Below are 19,502 nucleotides of genomic sequence, written 5' to 3'. Positions count from 1 at the left end.
ACAAGACATTAAAAGGCATGATCATGGGGCTCCCAGAAAAACTCAAAAGGAGATGGGATGTCCTCTTGCCATGTCTGCTTTTTGCTTACAGAGAGGTGCCACAGAAGGGAGTAGGATTCTCACCCTTTGAACTTCTGTTTGGTCACCCTGTAAGGGGACCACTTGCTCTTGTTAAAGAAGGCTGGGAGAGACCTCTTCATGAGCCTAAACAAGACATAGTGGACTATGTACTTGGCCTTCGCTCTAGAATGGCGGAGTACATGGAAAAGGCAACCAAAAACCTTGAGGCCAGCCAACAGCTCCAGAAGTTTTGGTATGAACAAAAGGCTGCACTGGTTGAGTTCCAACCAGGGCAGAAAGTCTGGGTTCTGGAGCCTGTGGCTCCCAGGGCACTCCAGGACAAATGGAGTGGCCCTTACCCAGTGCTAGAAAGGAAGAGTCAGGTCACCTACCTGGTGGACCTGGGCACAAGCAGGAGCCCCAAGAGGGTGATCCATGTGAACCGCCTTAAGCTCTTCCATGACAGGGCTGATGTGAATCTGTTGATGGTAACAGATGAGGATCAGGAGGCAGAGAGTGAACCTCTCCCTGATCTTCTGTCATCAGACCCAAAAGATGGCTCAGTAGATGGAGTGATCTACTCAGACACCCTCTCTGGCCAACAGCAAGCTGATTGTAGGAGAGTCCTACAACAGTTTCCTGAACTCTTCTCCCTAACCCCTGGTCAGACACACCTGTGTACCCATGATGTGGACACAGGAGACAGCATGCCTGTAAAAAACAAAATATTTAGACAGTCTGACCATGTTAAGGAAAGCATCAAGGTGGAAGTCCACAAGATGCTGGAATTGGGAGTAATTGAGCGCTCTGACAGCCCCTGGGCTAGCCCAGTGGTCTTAGTCCCCAAACCTCACACCAAAGATGGAAAGAAAGAGATGAGGTTTTGTGTGGACTACAGAGGGCTCAACTCTGTCACCAAGACAGACGCCCATCCAATTCCTAGAGCTGATGAGCTCATAGATAAATTAGGTGCTGCCAAATTCTTAAGTACCTTTGACTAGACAGCAGGGTACTGGCAAATAAAAATGGCACCTGGAGCAAAAGAGAAAACAGCATTCTCCACACCTGATGGGCATTATCAGTTTACTGTTATGCCCTTTGGTTTAAAGAATGCCCCTGCCACCTTCCAAAGGTTGGTGAATCAAGTCCTTGCTGGTTTGGAGTCCTTTAGCACAGCTTATCTTGATGATATTGCTGTCTTCAGCTCCACCTGGCAGGATCACCTGGTCCACCTGAAGAAGGTTTTGAAGGCTCTGCAATCTGCAGGCCTCTCTATCAAGGCATCCAAATGCCAGATAGGGCAGGGAACTGTGGTTTACTTGGGCCACCTTGTAGGTGGAGGCCAAGTTCAGCCACTCCAACCCAAGATCCAGACTATTCTGGACTGGGTAGCTCCAAAAACCCAGACTCAAGTCAGGGCATTCCTTGGCTTGACTGGGTATTACAGGAGGTTTGTGAAGGGATATGGATCCATTGTGACAGCCCTCACTGAACTCACCTCCAAGAAAATGCCCAAGAAAGTGAACTGGACTGTGGAATGCCAACAGGCCTTTGACACCCTGAAACAAGCAATGTGCTCAGCACCAGTTCTAAAAGCTCCAGATTATTCTAAGCAGTTCATTGTGCAGACAGATGCCTCTGAACATGGGATAGGGGCAGTTTTGTCCCAAACAAATGATGATGGCCTTGACCAGCCTGTTGCTTTCATTAGCAGGAGGTTACTCCCAAGGGAGCAGCGTTGGAGTGCCATTGAGAGGGAGGCCTTTGCTGTGGTTTGGTCCCTGAAGAAGCTGAGACCATACCTCTTGGGACTCACTTCCTAGTTCAAACTGACCACAGACCTCTCAAATGGCTGATGCAAATGAAAGGTGAAAATCCTAAACTGTTGAGGTGGTCCATCTCCCTACAGGGAATGGACTTTATAGTGGAACACAGACCTGGGACTGCCCATGCCAATGCAGATGGCCTTTCCAGGTTCTTCCACTTAGAAAATGAAGACTCTCTTGGGAAAGGTTAGTCTCATCCTCTTTCGTTTGGGGGGGGGTTGTGTAAGGAAATGCCTCCTTGGCATGGTTGCCCCCTGACTTTTTGCCTTTGCTGATGCTATGTTTACAATTGAAAGTGTGCTGAGGCCTGCTAACCAGGCCCCAGCACCAGTGTTCTTTCCCTAACCTGTACTTTTGTATCCACAATTGGCAGACCCTGGCATCCAGATAAGTCCCTTGTAACTGGTACTTCTAGTACCAAGGGCCCTGATGCCAAGGAAGGTCTCTAAGGCCTGCAGCATGTCTTATGCCACCCTGGAGACCTCTCACTCAGCACAGACACACTGCTTGCCAGCTTGTGTGTGCTAGTGAGAACAAAACGAGTAAGTCGACATGGCACTCCCCTCAGGGTGCCATGCCAGCCTCTCACTACCTATGCAAGTATAGGTCAGTCACCCCTCTAGCAGGCCTTACAGCCCTAAGGCAGGGTGCACTATACCATAGGTGAGGGTACCAGTGCATGAGCATGGTACCCCTACAGTGTCTAAACAAAACCTTAGACATTGTAAGTGCAGGGTAGCCATAAGAGTATATGGTCTGGGAGTTTGTCAAACACGAACTCCACAGCACCATAATGGCTACACTGAAAACTGGGAAGTTTGGTATCAAACTTCTCAGCACAATAAATGCACACTGATGCCAGTGTACATTTTATTGCAAAATACACCCCAGAGGGCACCTTAGAGGTGCCCCCGGAAACTTAACCGACTGTCTGTGTAGGCTGACTAGTTCCAGCAGCCTGCCACACTAGAGACATGTTGCTGGCCCCATGGGGAGAGTGCCTTTGTCACTCTGAGGCCAGTAACAAAGCCTGCACTGGGTGGAGATGCTAACACCTCCCCCAGGCAGGAGCTGTAACACCTGGCGGTGAGCCTCAAAGGCTCACCCCTTTGTCACAGCCCAGCAGGGCACTCCAGCTTAGTGGAGTTGCCCGCCCCCTCCGGCCACGACCCCCACTTTTGGCGGCAAGGCTGGAGGGAACAAAGAAAGCAACAAGGAGGAGTCACTGGCCAGTCAGGACAGCCCCTAAGGTGTCCTGAGCTGAGGTGACTCTAACCTTTAGAAATCCTCCATCTTGCAGATGGAGGATTCCCCCAATAGGGTTAGGATTGTGACCCCCTCCCCTTGGGAGGAGGCACAAAGAGGGTGTACCCACCCTCAGGGCTAGTAGCCATTGGCTACTAACCCCCCAGACCTAAACACGCCCTTAAATTTAGTATTTAAGGGCTACCCTGAACCCTAGAAAATTAGATTCCTGCAAACTACAAGAAGAAGGACTGCCTAGCTGAAAACCCCTGCAGAGGAAGACCAGAAGACGACATCTGCCTTGGCTCCAGAAACTCACCGGCCTGTCTCCTGCCTTCCAAAGAACTCTGCTCCAGCGACGCCTTCCAAGGGACCAGCGACCTCTGAATCCTCTGAGGACTGCCCTGCTTCGAAAAAGACAAGAAACTCCCGAGGACAGCGGACCTGCTCCAAAAAGACTGCAACTTTGTTTCAAGGAGCAGCTTTAAAGACCCTGCAATCTCCCCGCAAGAAGCGTGAGACTTGCAACACTGCACCCGGCGACCCCGAGTCGGCTGGTGGAGAACCAACACCTCAGGGAGGACCCCCGGACTACTCTACGACTGTGAGTACCAAAACCTGTCCCCCCTGAGCCCCCACAGCGCCGCCTGCAGAGGGAATCCCGAGGCTTCCCCTGACCGCGACTCTCTGAAACCTAAGTCCCGACGCCTGGAAAAGACCCTGCACCCGCAGCCCCCAGGACCTGAAGGACCGGACTTTCACTGGAGAAGTGACCCCCAGGAGTCCCTCTCCCTTGCCCAAGTGGAGGTTTCCCCGAGGAAGCCCCCCCTTGCCTGCCTGCAGCGCTGAAGAGATCCGTTGATCTCTCCTAGACTAACATTGAAAACCCGACGCTTGTTTCTACACTGCACCCGGCCGCCCCCGCGCTGCTGAGGGTGAAATTTCTGTGTGGGCTTGTGTCCCCCCCGGTGCCCTACAAAACCCCCCTGGTCTGCCCTCCGAAGACGCGGGTACTTACCTGCAAGCAGACCGGAACCGGGGCACCCCCTTCTCTCCATTCTAGCCTATGTGTTTTGGGCACCACTTTGGACTCTGCACCTGACCGGCCCTGAGCTGCTGGTGTGGTGACTTTGGGGTTGCTCTGAACCCCCAACGGTGGGCTACCTTGGACCAAGAACTGAACCCTGTAAGTGTCTTGCTTACCTGGTAAAACTAACAAAAACTTACCTCCCCCAGGAACTGTGAAAATTGCCAAGTGTCCACTTTTAAAATAGCTATTTGTCAATAACTTGAAAAGTATACATGCAATTGAAATGATTCAAAGTTCCTAATGTACTTACCTGCAATACCTTTCAAACAAGATATTACATGTTAAATTTGAACCTGTGGTTCTTAAAATAAACTAAGAAAAGATATTTTTCTATAACAAAACCTATTGGCTGGATTTGTCTCTGAGTGTGTGTACCTCATTTATTGTCTATGTGTATGTACAACAAATGCTTAACACTACTCCTTGGATAAGCCTACTGCTCGACCACACTACCACAAAATAGAGCATTAGTATTATCTATTTTTACCACTATTTTACCTCTAAGGGGAACCCTAGGACTCTGTGCATGCTATTCCTTACTTTGAAATAGCACATACAGAGCCAACTTCCTACACCGCCACATCCAGGAGCACCTCTCCAACCTTTGACAGCTAAATCCAATATGCAATGTTCTTTTCCATAAAGCTCAGGCTAACCAAGGACATTGGAGCTAAACTCCTAACTAATCAACACCAAGTATGGGAGTGGACTGAGCAACAAAATAAGACATTCTCAAACTCAAACCAGAATGCAGCTGCTACGAAGAACAGAGAGAGCACTAGCCATGGCCGTCGTAATATCCCAACTAAATCGGAAGCACATCAAGAACAGTTACATGCGGTGGCAGCAGATTTACTGAATACAGCAAGAGCAAGTCCATAGTCAGATACAGCAGAGGATGAAGCACATGACACAGACTCAGACCAGACATCAGTCTCCATGTTAAACTCAGACTCAAAACTACATTGGACTACACCTTAAATGGCAGATGAAATCATTTGAGGACTAACGCTGCTATTTTTAAAGAATAAGCAGTCGGAACAATCAAGGGCTCAGGCTGCTTGACTACTTTGGAGCAATATCAGGGCTGCGCATGAGTTGGCAAAAAATTAGCCTGTTTTCCATTCTTGCTTCACCAGAAATAGTCCCAACCCCAATAGAACTGATATGGTAACACACTTGTCTGAAGTATATAGGAGTGAGACTATACAGTAACAGCCACAATCTAACTGGGGGAAATGTAGGGGCAGTGGTGAAAGCACTGCAGTCTGGAATAGAATTTTGGAAAACTCTACCAACATCAGTGGAAAAACGCATTGTTATCGCTAAATTGGTGGTCCTACTCAGGCTGTTACACTTTGAGACATATTATTGGGCGGCAAAGATGCAATGGTTCACTAAATGGATATACACCAGGAAAATGAACAGGGCAATAGAAGATATATCTCTTCCAGCATATTGGAGACAACTCCAACTACTGCTGGACCCCAAAAAGACTACATTGGCGGGCCACAGAACACTGGCTGTCGTTAAACCTTGTTAGCTGTGCTGCTTACAAAAGACCCAGACTCAATCACTCTGCTGCCCGGTGTAACAAAATGCCTCCTTGGCATGGTTACCTCCTGACTTTTTGCTTTTTCTTGATGCCAGTGATGATTAAAAGTGTGCTGGGACCCTGCTAACCAGGCCCCAGCACCAGTGTTCTTTCCCTAAACTGTACCTTTGTTCCCACTATTGGCACAGCCCTGGCACTCAGATAAGTCCCTTGTAAATGGTACCCCTGGTACCAAGGACCCTGATGCCAGGGAAGGTCTCTAAGGGCTGCAGCATGTCTTATGCCACCCTGGGGACCCCTCACTCAGCACATGCTCACTGCCTCACAGCTTGTGTGTGCTGGTGGGAAGAAAATGACTAAGTCGACATGGCACTCCCCTCAGAGTGCCATGCCCACCTCACACTGCCTGTGGCATAGGTACGTCACCCCTCTAGCAGACCTTACAGCCCTAAGGCAGGGTGCACTATACCACAGGTGAGGGCATATGTGCATGAGCACTATGCCCCTACAGTGTCTAAGGAAAACCTTAGACATTGTAAGTGCAGGGTAGCCATAAAGAGTATATGGTCTGGGAGTTTGTCAAACACGAACTCCACTGTTACATAGTGGCTAGACTGAAAACTGGGAAGTTTGGTATCAAACTTCTCAGCACAATAAATGCACACTAATGCCAGTGTGGAATTTATTGTAAAATGCACCCAGAGGGCATCTTAGAGATGCCCCCTGAATACCAGTCCGACTCCTAGAGCTAGACTGACTAGTTTTTGCCAGCCTGCCACAACCAGATGAGTTTCTGGCCACATGGGGAGAGTGCCTTTGTCACTCTGTGGCCAGGAACAAAGCCTGTACTGGGTGGAGGTGCTTCTCACCTCGACCTGCAGGAACAGTAACACCTGGCGGTGAGCCTCAAAGGCTCATGCCTTTTGTTACACCACAACAGGACATCCCAGCTAGAGGAGATGCCTGCCCCGGCCACTGCCCCCACTTTTGGCGGCAAGGCTGGAGGAGATAATGAGAAAAACAAGGAGGAGTTCCCACCAGTCAGGACAGCCCCTAAGGTGTCCTGAGCTGAGGTGACCCCTGCCTTTAGAAATCCTCCATCTTGAGATTGGAGGATTCCCCCAATAGGATTAGGGATGTGCCCCCTCCCCTTATGGAGGGGGCACAAAGAGGGTGTAGCCACCCTCCAGGACAGTAGCCATTGGCTACTGCCTTCCTAACCTAAACACACCCCTTAAATTAGTGTTTAGGGGCAACCCTGAACCCAGGAAATCAGACTCCTGCAACCTACAACAACAAGAAGGACTGCTGACCTGAAAGCCCTGCAGAGACAACGGAGACGACAACTGACTTGGTCCCAACCCTACCGGCATGTCTCTAGACTCAAAGAACCTGCACAGCGATGCATTCAACAGGGACCAGCTACCTCTGAAGCCTCAGAGAACTGCCCTGAACCTCAACACTGTAGAGCTGCCAGAGACCATGCCTTTTGCAATTGGCCATCACAGGAAAAATACTGATCAAAGGGGATGCCCAGGTGTTTAACTTTTAGAAGGGAGGCTGACAGAGGTCCCGCTACTGATTATTCCAGGCAATGGCTAAACAGGCTACTTAAGACAGTGGCCAATGTAAAAAAACGAAAACTAGAATTACTTTGAGTTTGGATCAAGTTAAACAAGGAAAGATAAATATCAAAGTTGAACTAGATGTATAATTAACCGTAAGGGGAAACATAACAACCACTGGACAAGTGAATTAGTCTTTGAAGGCTTAAACACCTTAGATAACTGACTTTCCAAGCCGTCCCTTCAATGTGAGCTTTTGTTACTGTTCAGCTAGTGTTAAAGTATGATAAAACTCACAGGAGGGCCTTGGGGGCCAGGCAGCCCAGGAAGGCCATCTCTGCCAGGCTGCCCTGGAAACCCGGACGGTCCTCTTTGCCCCTCTGCACCCGGGTCTCCACGTTCCACTATACCGGTTCCAAAGACTGGCTCTCCTTTTTCTCCCTTGTAACCAGCAATCCCTTTTGGTCCAGGAAAGCCCTATAATTAAAAAGGTACAGAAATATAAAGTGAAGCAAGAACTTATACAACACAGTTGATTATGTAGCAACAATTTAATACAATATATAATAATATATTCACAAACTCTTACTGCTTTGGATACTGGGTCTTCATCAATGTGAACAGTTTTCACAACTAGCAACAATTCTATTTGCCTGTATACTTTAATTGTGTACAGCATTAGTTCACAAAACAAATGCTTTATTTTATCTTTCCATTTTTGTAACTGAATGCAGTGTAGTTATCATCACTAAGAATGTGCTTGTTGTCAAACCCTGGTGACTTTTTCAGGAGCTACAGAAGATTGTAACCTTCAACATCATCGATTTCTTGTTGCACTGAAAGATGATCTGATTACATTCATACTTACCTTTACATCATGTTGGGTGAGCTGGCTGTGAGTCAATGAAAGATACTTAGGCGTTCATTACAAGTTATCCGTTAACTCCCTGGGGATAAATGTGAGCAGAGACCTACAATTCTGGAAGGTGTCTCCCCATAAGTGAACAAGGATTACAAGTTATTTCTCCTGGAAAAGAGAATAACACACAGATTCAGAAATATGGGTCCCATTAAGCATATTTTCCACCATAGGAGCAGGTGGTAAATAGTCACTGTTGTTTTTCATGACTTGGGGGGAGAGATGGGGCAGAGTTTATTTTACTACCTTTTTAAGCTGCCCATGTTGAAGTATGAGCACAGCAGCTGCCCACAGCTCCTGCAGCTGATCTTAAGGCTCCAGGTCCATAGTCTCTGAGCACATAATAATAGGCTTGGGAGCTGGAGAACCTGATAAATCTGGGCCTGAAGAAACAGGAAAACTTGTAGTTACCCAAAACAATATCCACCCACAGGGATACTGCACTGGGCGACTCGTAACGAGGGCCTAATTTGAGAAAATAGAGTAACACATAATTTGTGTAGCATTCTGGATCATGCATACATTTAAAATCCTTGCATAAGGTAGTCTATAGTAAAATGGCCGACAAGGAACAGGAGCTGCCAGCAGCCTTTACAGCTGCTCACAAAGCTAAAGGATCACAGTTTCCTGGCAATTTATGTCCAGTGATGGAATTTGAGGCTGAAGGAACTGAAAACCTTTAGTTGCCTGTAAGGAAATGCCTCCTTGGCATGGTTACCCCCTGACTTTTTGCCTTTGCTGGTGCTATGTTTTGAATTGAAAGTGTGCTGAGTTCTTTCCCTAACCTGTACTTTTGTTTTCACAATTGGCACACCCTGGCATCCAGGTAAGTCCCTTGTAACTGGTACCCCTGGTACCAAGGGCCCTGATGCCAGGGAAGGTCTCCAAGGGCTGCAGCATGTCTTATGCCACTCTAGGGACCCCTCACTCAGCACAGACACACTGCTTGCCAGCTTGTGTGTGCTGGTGGGGAGAAAATGACTAAGTCGACATGGCACTCCCCTCAGGGTGCCTTGCCATCCTCACACTGCCTATGGCATAGGTAAGACACCCCTCTAGCAGGCCTTACAGCCCTAAGGCAGGGTGCACTATACCACAGGTGAGGGCATAGGTGCATGAGCACTATGTCCCTACAGTGTCTAAGCAAAACCTTAGACATTGTAAGTGCAGGGTAGCCATAAGAGTATATGGTCTGGGAGTCTGTCAAAAACGAACTCCACAGCTCCATAATGGCTCCAATGAATACTGGGAAGTTTGGTATCAAACTTCCCAGAATAATAAACCCACACTGATGCCAGTGTTGGATTTATTTAAAAATGCACACAGAGGGCATCTTAGAGATACCCCCTGTAATTTACCCAATTGTTCAGTGCAGGACTGACCGGTCTGTGCCAGCCTGCTGCTGAGAGACGAGTTTCTGGCCCCATGTGGTGAGGGCCTTTGTGCTCTCTGAGGACAGAAACAAAAGCCTGCTCTGGGTGGAGGTGCTTCACACCTCCCCCCTGCAGGAACTGTAACACCTAGCAGTGAGCTTCAAAGGCTCAGGCTTCGTGTTACAATGCCCCAGGGCACTCCAGCTAGTGGAGATGCCCGCCCCCTGGACACAGCCCCCACTTTTGGCGGCAAGTCCAGGAGAGATAATGAGAAAAACAAGGAGGAGTCACTGGCCAGTCAGGAGAGCCCCTAAGGTGTCCTGAGCTGAGGTGACTCTGACTTTTAGAAATCCTCCATCTTGCAGATGGAGGATTCCCCCAATAGGATTAGGGATGTGCTCCCCTCCCCTCAGGGAGGAGGCACAAAGAGGGTGTAGCCACCCTCAGGGCTAGTAGCCATTGGCTACTAACCCCCCAGACCTAAACACACCCTTAAATTTAGTATTTAAGGGCTCCCCAGAACCTAGGAAACCAGATTCCTGCAACCTAAGAAGAAGAGGATTGCTAAGCTGAAAAACCCTGCAGAGAAGATGGAGACACCAACTGCTTTGGCCCCAGCTCTACCGGCCTGTCTCCCCACTTCTAAAGACACTGCTCCAGCGACGCTTTCCACAGGGACCAGCGACCTCTGAAGCCTCAGAGGACTGCCCTGCATCTAGAAGGACCAAGAACTCCTGAGGACAGCGGCTCTGTTCACCAAAGACTGCAACTTTGCAACAAAGAAGCAACTTTGAAACAACTCGTGTTTCCCGCCGGAAGCGTAAGACTTGGCACTCTGCACCCGACGCCCCCGGCTCGACTTGTGGAGAACAATCACTTCACGGAGGACTCCCCGGCGACTGGGAGACCGTGAGTAGCCAGAGTTGACCCCCCTGACCCCTCACAGCGACGCCTGCAGAGGGAATCCCGAGGCTCCCCCTGACCGCGACTGCCTGCTTCTAAGAACCCGACGCCTGGTAGGGACACTGCACCCGCAGCCCCCAGGACCTGAAGGATCCGACCTCCAGTGCAGGAGCGACCCCCAGGTGGCCCTCTCCCTTGCCCAGGTGGTGGCTACCCCGAGGAGCCCCCCCCCTTGCCTGCCTGCATCGCTGAAGAGACAGCTTGGTCTCCCATTGATTTCTATCACAAACCTGACGCTTGCTTGCACACTGCACCCGGCCGCCCCCGTGCTGCTGAGGGTGTACATTCTGTGATGACTTGTGTCCCCCCCGGTGCCCTACAAACCCCCCCTGGTCTGCCCTCCGAAGACGCGGGTACTTACCTGCTGGTAGACTGGAACCGGGGCACCCCCTTCTCCATTGAAGCCTATGCGTTTTGGGTACCACTTTGACCTCTGCACCTGACCGGCCCTGAGCTGCTGGTGTGGTAACTTTGGGGTTGCTCTGAACCCCCAATGGTGGGCTTCCTTGGACCCAAACTTGAACCCCGTAGGTGGTTTACTTACCTGCAAAAACTAACAAACTCTTACTCCCCCCAGGAACTGTTGAAAATTGCACTGTCTAGTTTTAAAATAGCTATATTTGATTTATGTGAAAACTGTATATGCTATTTTGCTAATTCAAAGTTCCTAAAGTACCTACCTGCAATACCTTTCATTTGAAGTATTACATGTAAATCTTGAACCTGTGGTTCTTAAAATAAACTAAGAAACGTTATTTTTCTATACAAAAACCTATTGGCCTGGAATTGTCTCTGAGTGTGTGTTCCTCATTTATTGCCTGTATGTGTACAACAAATGCTTAACACTACACTCTGATAAGCCTACTGCTCGACCACACTACCACAAAATAGAGCATTAGAATGATCTCTTTTTGCCACTATCTTACCTCTAAGGGGAACCCTTGGACTCTGTGCATACTATTCATCATTTTGAAATAGTGCATACAGAGCAAACTTCCTACCAGGACCCTTCCACTATGTTTCTAGTTTCTGCAAAATCGCTTTGATTACCTAAGAATCAGTGAGGCATTTTAATGGAATCCATAAGAGATTGTTTTACTATGTAACTTCAATACAAATACACCCTCATTTTCTTTCCTTAAGAGAGGAGAGCTCACATGCTTGACGGGTCTCATTATGCCACGCAGCACCCACAGTCACCCAATTTTGTAGATTTAGAGATGGAAATGGAACATGGATATGGAGACACATCGGTATTAAAGTTACAAAAAATGGTAGCTATTAACTTAAATAACACTCTACTAAGTAGGGTTTCTGGGTGAACAGAGCTGTTCTTTCATAATACTGGAAAGCATCATAAGTTATCACAAATAAAGCCAAGAACCACTTGTATACCCTCCAAGTTCTACTTAATGGTATTCCACGTTATAAAATTGTACTTACTGGTGATGCTGGAATTCCAGGTAGGCCCATCACACCAGGATCACCACGATACCCTTTGAACCCAGGAAAGCCGGGGATGCCTGGCCTGCCGGGAGGTCCCTCTATTGGGTCACCGTTTTCACAAACACAGTCTCCTGCATCTCCTGTAAGGTTAAAGAAGATGTAAATGTGTCAAGACTGAAAATGCAACACTATATATTGGCTTGTCAATTAACTCTCTAATGCTGTCAATGCAATATTGCCCAGTAATGAGGAAGTAAAGAGGAGAACATTGTGAAATATTGGGTTTTGATGAACAGAGTGCACGAAAAGTCAGAATGAAGCAGGGCTATTTTGTACAGTTCTCTGGCACAGCAGGAATAGTTCATCTTTACACCTCTAAGTAGTGTATGGGCAGTGAAGATATATGATGTTTGCTGTTTGACGATCATATATTCATAGCAGCAACTATAAACTGGCGGAAAAAAACAAACTGAACACAGATTTAGCAGAGAATTATTGTGTTGGCTCCATTTTCTGAACTGAAGATTGATTTATTGTGGGGTAAACATTCAACAATGATAGAATGTTTATTGTTAATGGCACATCAATATTCCTGTATGTAGTATTGACATTTTGGAATATTATAGTATAAATATTCAAGGCTGCTGTTACAAGCGAGGCCCATGCACGACCTGAGATAGTGTCCTCTGTTGGGGCCTGTTACCAGGAATGACCAAAGTCTTGCTGAAGAACTCTACACTCAAAGAAAAATTAGGAGCACAAGACCCGCAACAGATTGGCAGATCCTGGCTCAAACCTGTTATGCCCATTCTGTGTTCCTGAAGAAGAGTCAAATTAATCAGAAATATTTTAATTTGATTCATGTGGGCTTTTCATTTCGTAACTAATACTTTATGAGGGCTTACCCAGGAGTTTTGGAGCTTAAAGGAGAAAACATGTTTTGATGGCTATTGGCAGGTTTAGGAAGGTGATTAACCAGGCTGGAATTGACTGCCTCCTCTTTGCCTTACCACACCTATTGTTTTTAAACTGCATTAACAAATAGGAAGCTCAACCTTTAAAGTTTACCTTGCACCGGTTGATTATTTTATTAGCTCTGTATACGAACCTGACCCATTACTGCCTTATATGGTTTTATATTCTTATGAGTTTATAAGGTATGAAAAAGGTTTGTTGTTATAAAGTATTTAAGCAACATTATAACATTGCAGCTGCCTGAGATTTAAATCCTCAGTTCGGAAGTGATTTATTCTTGGCTCCTTCACAAGTAACAATAATAAAATGCATAGCATAAGTGAAAGGCTTGCTATGTAAAATAATCCAGTAGCAAACATCAGTGCTAATTATTTCATTTTTTATTGCAAGCTGCACTAAGGATGTGTTATATTTTCTCTTTTTCTTTTTCTTTTTGTGGCACATGCTTGCAATAAAAATAAACAAGCATTTGCAACGCAATGGGTCTCTCATTTGCTCTAGTCAGAGCTAGAGCTATTAGCGTTGTAAACTATTGAGGCCACTCTCCCTGCAGAACTTTAGTACATTTAAACAAGGGGAGGGGCGGGCAGAGGTGGGGATATGGATGGGGAAAAATTACACACAAAAAAACAAATAATTTTTTTTTTTTTAAAGAGCGCGATTGCGCTGTGTAAAACCTTGAATTCGCGAAGGAGCGATAGGATAAACAATAGAATTAAACTGGTGGTCATGAAAACTGCTCGTTTACTGCCCAGCGAGATCACGCTGCGTACAAAAGAAAAAGTAGTCCAGAAACCATGTGGAAAACATGGAGCCTCGTATGTTTTCAGTAGTTGGCCGGTGGGCTCGAGGAGGGCTAAACACAGTAAAAGGCATGACGTACGCATGCTTTTCACTAATGAAATCAAGCGAATTTTAAAAGGCAAGCCCACGAACCAACGAAAGTGATGGGCGTGACAGGGGCATGGTTAAAAGCCCACAAAGAGATAACAACAGGGGCCAGAGCGCTTGCGTGCTCTACCCTAAAAGTTACCATGCAAGAGCATGCCAGAGTCTGACCTATTGGCTTTGCCAATGATTTTTTCTAGCTTGTAGGCTGATGATGACTCGTTGTCAACATCATAGATTTCAGGAGTGATTCACATCCTAGACAGGTAAAAATATATTTTAAAGTGGCAGTTGGGGTGTGGTTGTGGAAGATGGCCAGTTTATGTATTGTGAGAGGCTCTGGCTTTTCCATGTTTGGTGGTAACTTTTCATGGACTCAGTTTTGTTATAGGAAATACTATAATTCTAGAGCTCTCTACATCTCATTGCAGTTTGACACAAGCAGCGGTCCACGGTGAAAGAATGGCGCCTGACGTAAGAAACAGCCACTATCAGCCAAGCAAACTTTGAAAACATTAATATACTTCCAGTGGTAGATGCAGGCAGGCAGGCGTTGTACTGCTGGCACTAGTGCTGAAGACGTACAAAACATTGAACCGTCTTCTCTTCTCTGGAAATAGGCAAATCCTCTTCTGCTCACTGGCTGGGGTGATGCACAGCTTAGCATATTTAATTCTCATAAGGGATGGTCTTGAAGTCTGATATTTGAGTTGGTCCGTTAAGATCTACCTGAATGTACTACTTCACATGCTCATAAATACCTTTGCAAACTGCTCCCCACGTGTGCTAAGATAACCACACATCAATGCCAATTACTTAAGGGGTTGAATGAGACTCACCTTTGAACCCTGATGGCCCGCGTAAGCCAGGGAAACCTCGAGGGCCCGGTGGGCCAGGAAGACCTTCCACTATAGATCCTATTCCAATAACCGGACCTGTTTGATAATTACAGAGTAGAATCTATGTTACATGCATTACAACAAAACAAAATGTTCAAGTCATCATTTTTTTACATGCATTACAACAAAACAAAATGTTCAAGTCATCATTTTTAAGAACTCCACTAAATGTGCAGGTATTATCTCAAAGTTGCCTCTAGAGGATGAAGACACCTATTGTTATCTGGAGGAAATAGAGGGAAAAGCCTAAATATTTTGACTTTTATTTTTGTAAGAAACCTGACGTATTCCTTGTAACAATGTCTCTAGTAATTGCAGTGCAAACAGACATTTCTAAAATAACTTAGCACACTGAATAAAGGCCAAGAACCCATTAAGACTGCATAATTCCATTCTAACAATGCTCTCAAATGTGCATTCATTTTACATAACTTGTAGTCGCCATGAAACCAAACACAGAATACGATAAAACCATGGAAGAGAAGTTACATCTCAATGACTCGACAACGATTAAACGTTTAGTCCAAAAGAGGAAATATATTATTTTTAATGCACCGTGCTCACAGTTAACTGTGTATATAGTATAAATGTTCCTCCTAGAATAACATGGAATATTTTTAAAGCTGCTTTCACTGTGTTACTCCATGTTTCCTTTATAAATGAAATATTAGGCATAGCAATTTGCTTCCATGCCCCATGAATAATCTCTGAGACAACTGCACATAATATTCAAATAAAAGTTTTTAATCATAAGTAAATAAAACCAATAAACCTAGGTGGCTGTTCGTCGAATTGATGGGAGAAGTGGTTGTAATGTGTTTTACTGGGTTTGGGTGCAGTCAGGGTGCACTGGGCCTTCTTTGTTGTGGCCAATGTCAGTGTCCTTGGGACACAACAGCATTGCTCTCCAAATTTGATAGTGAACAGCGTGACCTTTTAGCCACTTAACCCTTTCATTATGGCAGTGATTTGTATTGAAAGTGGAGGTGATCCGAGTACAGTGGGGAACAAAAGAGAGTTAACAGTCAATATCTTCAAACATAAAGAAAGGGGCTATAATAATTACATGAGCAAGGCAAATAAACTATCATGGTAAGAAAATAATGCATTTAAAAATTATCCAAACCAGAATATCATACCATTTCTGGGCCTATGTTACAACTCCAAATGTCTTACAACTCCATCGTATTAGGCATTATATATTTTTTTAATATTGACCAATGTTAGCACACAAATGATCCTTCCGCTCGTCTCAGATTAGACTGAACGCATTTGAGTCTCTTTTAAAAAACACTGTGATGAATCATGGGGTGCAGACAGGGATACTGGTATTCAGAATTTACTTAAAAGTAGTCACACGTGACATTTAAAAATCCTGTGAGGAAATGGGGTGTATTATATGGTGTGGTTTTGCGACCTCACTGTGTAATACACTTACCAACCCTTTTAGGTCCAGTAGGTTTTATCTGTGAAAACTTCAGCCACATAGGTAGCTGTGGCGCCAAGCAGCAAGGTTTACACAGAGGAACTAGAGTAAAGCATTTAAACAGCACCTAAACAACTGAAGAAGAAATCAACGCAACACTCAAGAAATCCAATTTATAAAAATAGACTGTATTTTATAAGACATGAGAAGAATAAAGATTCACCAGAGGGTTCCGGAGATAGTGATTTTATAAGCAATTATAAAACAAAGCAATTTCACTCAACCGTAAAGAAGCCTTGGCAAAGTCAACGAATTGGACACTTAGGGGGTTATTCTAACTTTGGAGGAGGTGTTAATCCGTCCCAAAAGTGACGGAAAAGTGACGGATTTACCACCAGCGGTATTACGAGTCCATTATATCCTATGGAACTCGTAATACGGCTGGTGGTATATCCGTCACTTTACCGTCACTTTTGGGACGGATTAACACTCCTCCAAAGTTAGAATAACCCCCCTTAGAACCCATTTCATGAAAAATTTAGGGAAGTGTCAATGCAGTCGGTTAGAAGGAGTTGGGGTGAGGAACTCTGGCACGGAGCTAGTCAGGGGGCTTAGCAAGAACCTCAAAAACAGTTACCTTCACAGAAAAAGCAATCCTTCATCAGTTCAAGTCACTTTTCTGTGTTGCACTGGATTCCTGTGGGGTGGCCCTGTTGCAAGGGATGAAGGATGCTGAAGATGCTCTAAGGATGCTAGGAATGTGACACAGTTGACAAGGATCTTCCTGCACGTGTTCTCAGTCCACAAAGATAGTGATGGGGTCCTACTTAAAGGGTCGACCTCTCACAAACTCATATCTGGTCTGGCCATTGTCCAGTCGCCAATGGACTACCAATCGCTTGTTGTCGCAGTCACAGGTCAATCTTTCCTGAGTCAACAACCTGTCTTATGATGGTTCCAGCAACTCTCCGACAGCACAGGTGCAACTTTATGCATCGGATCATGGTCCTTTGTATTGCATAGTGGTGGTAGCGACTTCAAGACACTGGGTTACAAACTTGCCCCAGCAGGCTTCTTCAGCTCTTGGGCCCCTGTGCTGCGAACAGGAAGCCAGTCAGCTGACCATTGGAGTTCTCGTGGCTTGACTGGGCTTTGGAGACAGAACACAGCAGGCACAGTCCCTCTCTTCGCTAGCCAGCAGATGCAGTCATCGTTGGTGTAGTCTCTCTTTACTGATACCTCAGTTCGGTCCTACTTCCAAATGCCCTCAGGGTAGGTTGTGGCTGGTAGCCAATGGGCTACCAGGTTCCCTCCGTCCTGATGGGCACTTCCTGGGGTGGACCCCTCTGTTGACACTCAGAGCTCCTTGTCTTCTCCTCTCCTGTCCCCAGAGCCAGCCTGTCTGCTTAAACAACAGAGTGAGACCCTCTTCCAAGTGTTACCCATTTGCCCTTCACATCGACTTCTCCTTTACCCCTCGTCTTTTGGGCTAACACCCCTATGGCTTCCTGCATGAAGGAGCTAACACCTTTCTCTCATGCAGGCCCCCATTGTGTCCTTTTCTGGGAGTCATTAGTATGTGTCCCTAGGAGGGCAGAAAGCAGTCTGAAGGACAAGCCCCATGTACACCAGTAAACGGGCACTGAAAACCTTTGGCAACTAAAGTGGCAACTTTTAAAGTTGCACTTTGCCCACCAGTGGCATTAGATTTGATTTAAACACTAACTCAGATTTAATGCACTGATTCGTTTGATACCAAATAGAACTAGCCTCAGTAGTTCCATTCAGACGATATCAGGGCTAGGGTGCCAGCCTGTAACTCAGTACTTGCCAATAGGGCTACTAGCCTTTCCACAGCAAACATTACAATTTTTCTAACATACAGAATCTTGCCTTAGGGCTCTTTAGGTCTGCCATAGGCGTGACTTACATACATTAACAAGCATTTACAATGCAACGGGTCTCGCGTTTGCTCATGTTAGAGCTGATCGCGTTGTAAACTCCTAACCCGACTTTTCACCTATCGGGCAAAAGTGTATTTATGTACGTAACCCGAAAAAGTGAAATCAACTATGTAAAGCGCTCGACTTCTGCCAAGCGAGATGGCGCTCGTAAATTATAGAAAAAGAAGTCCACGAGACCGATGGAAAACACTGAGCCTCGCATGTTTTCTGTACTTGGTTGCTGCGCTCGAGGAGGGCTAGCCACCAGAAAAGGCATGACGTATGCATGCCTTCGACTAATGAAAGCAAGCAGATTTTATTAGGCAAGCCCACGAACCAATAAAAAACACTGACGTGAAGTTGACAGGGCTCCGAGCCTTTTTCTAAATACTAAAGCGTCTCGCTGCGATACGCATGCGCGAGCGCATGCAATGCAGGCTCGACCCTAAAAAGGGAACTTTGGGCTTTGCCATCACTTCAAATAGCAAAGTTGAGTTAGCAGTTTCAAACTGCCCTTCCAGTCTGCAGTGGCAGACTTGGAGCCATGCTTGTTGTACTCGTGGGGGAACACCGAGGGCTGCGGTCCCTGATGGGACAACCTCAGGCCCTGTGTACCCCTAGTACCATATACGAGGGACTTACAAATAAGTTAGGCTATGCTAATCGGAGTCCAGCCAATTAAACATACACCATTTTAAGTATCAGAGCACATGCAGTAAGTCCTGTTTAGCAGATCTCAGGGAATTTCAGAGTAATGACATCAGTACCTTGTAGTTTAAATGGGAGCAAAATGTGGGGGGTAAACCTGCAAAAAGCCTGTTTCCTTAAAAATCATAAATGCCTAAACCCAAAAACAAACCACCTTAACAGGAAGGTCCTCAACTACAAGGAAAAAACGCAGTAGACACTCCTGCTGGTGTCTTTTGTTGTCGTTGTGCAGTTCCCAGAGTCTAGCTGGTACAGAATCCAGAAAAAAGGGAATGACTAAATGTAGGAAGTTGTCTCTCTAGATAGTATATCAAAATGAGATATATACAGCAGTTCCTTTGCTAGTAAACAGGGCTTGCTCTAGCAGTCCCAGGGTGCTCTATTAGTGGGTAGTGTGGTTGAGCAACCTTAGGCTTATCAGAGAGGAGTGTCAGACATCTGCAAATACACACAGTCAATAAATGAGACACACAAAACAGTAAGGAGATCCACAGCAATGCACAACAAGCATTTACAATGCAATGGGTCTCACGTTGCTGGAGTTAAAGCTATTGGCGTTGTGAACTCCTAACCGGACTTTTCTTGCCTCATAAACTGAAAATGAAAAGTAAAACAGTTTCA

The 19,502-nt window shown here is 46.1% G+C and overlaps 1 protein-coding gene across 2 annotated transcripts in view; it reads right to left on the bottom strand.

Annotated features, from left to right (window-relative positions):
* COL4A6 (collagen type IV alpha 6 chain) overlaps positions 1–19,502 on the bottom strand; it is an 823,409-nt gene that overhangs the window by 381,660 nt on the left and 422,247 nt on the right. For both annotated transcript variants that reach the window (XM_069211616.1, XM_069211626.1), the window contains exons 21-23: positions 14,745–14,840; positions 12,040–12,182; positions 7,639–7,818 (exon numbers count right to left, since the gene is read on the bottom strand). In XM_069211616.1, coding sequence (XP_069067717.1) covers positions 7,639–7,818; positions 12,040–12,182; positions 14,745–14,840 — 419 coding nt within the window. The remainder of the gene's footprint in view (positions 1–7,638; positions 7,819–12,039; positions 12,183–14,744; positions 14,841–19,502) is intronic.

Source organism: Pleurodeles waltl, chromosome 2_1 (assembly GCF_031143425.1).
Source record: "Pleurodeles waltl isolate 20211129_DDA chromosome 2_1, aPleWal1.hap1.20221129, whole genome shotgun sequence".
NCBI lineage: Eukaryota > Metazoa > Chordata > Amphibia > Caudata > Salamandridae > Pleurodeles > Pleurodeles waltl.
The sequence above is the reverse complement of the archived record's forward strand: the minus strand, read 5'-3'. Positions and strand labels throughout refer to the sequence as shown.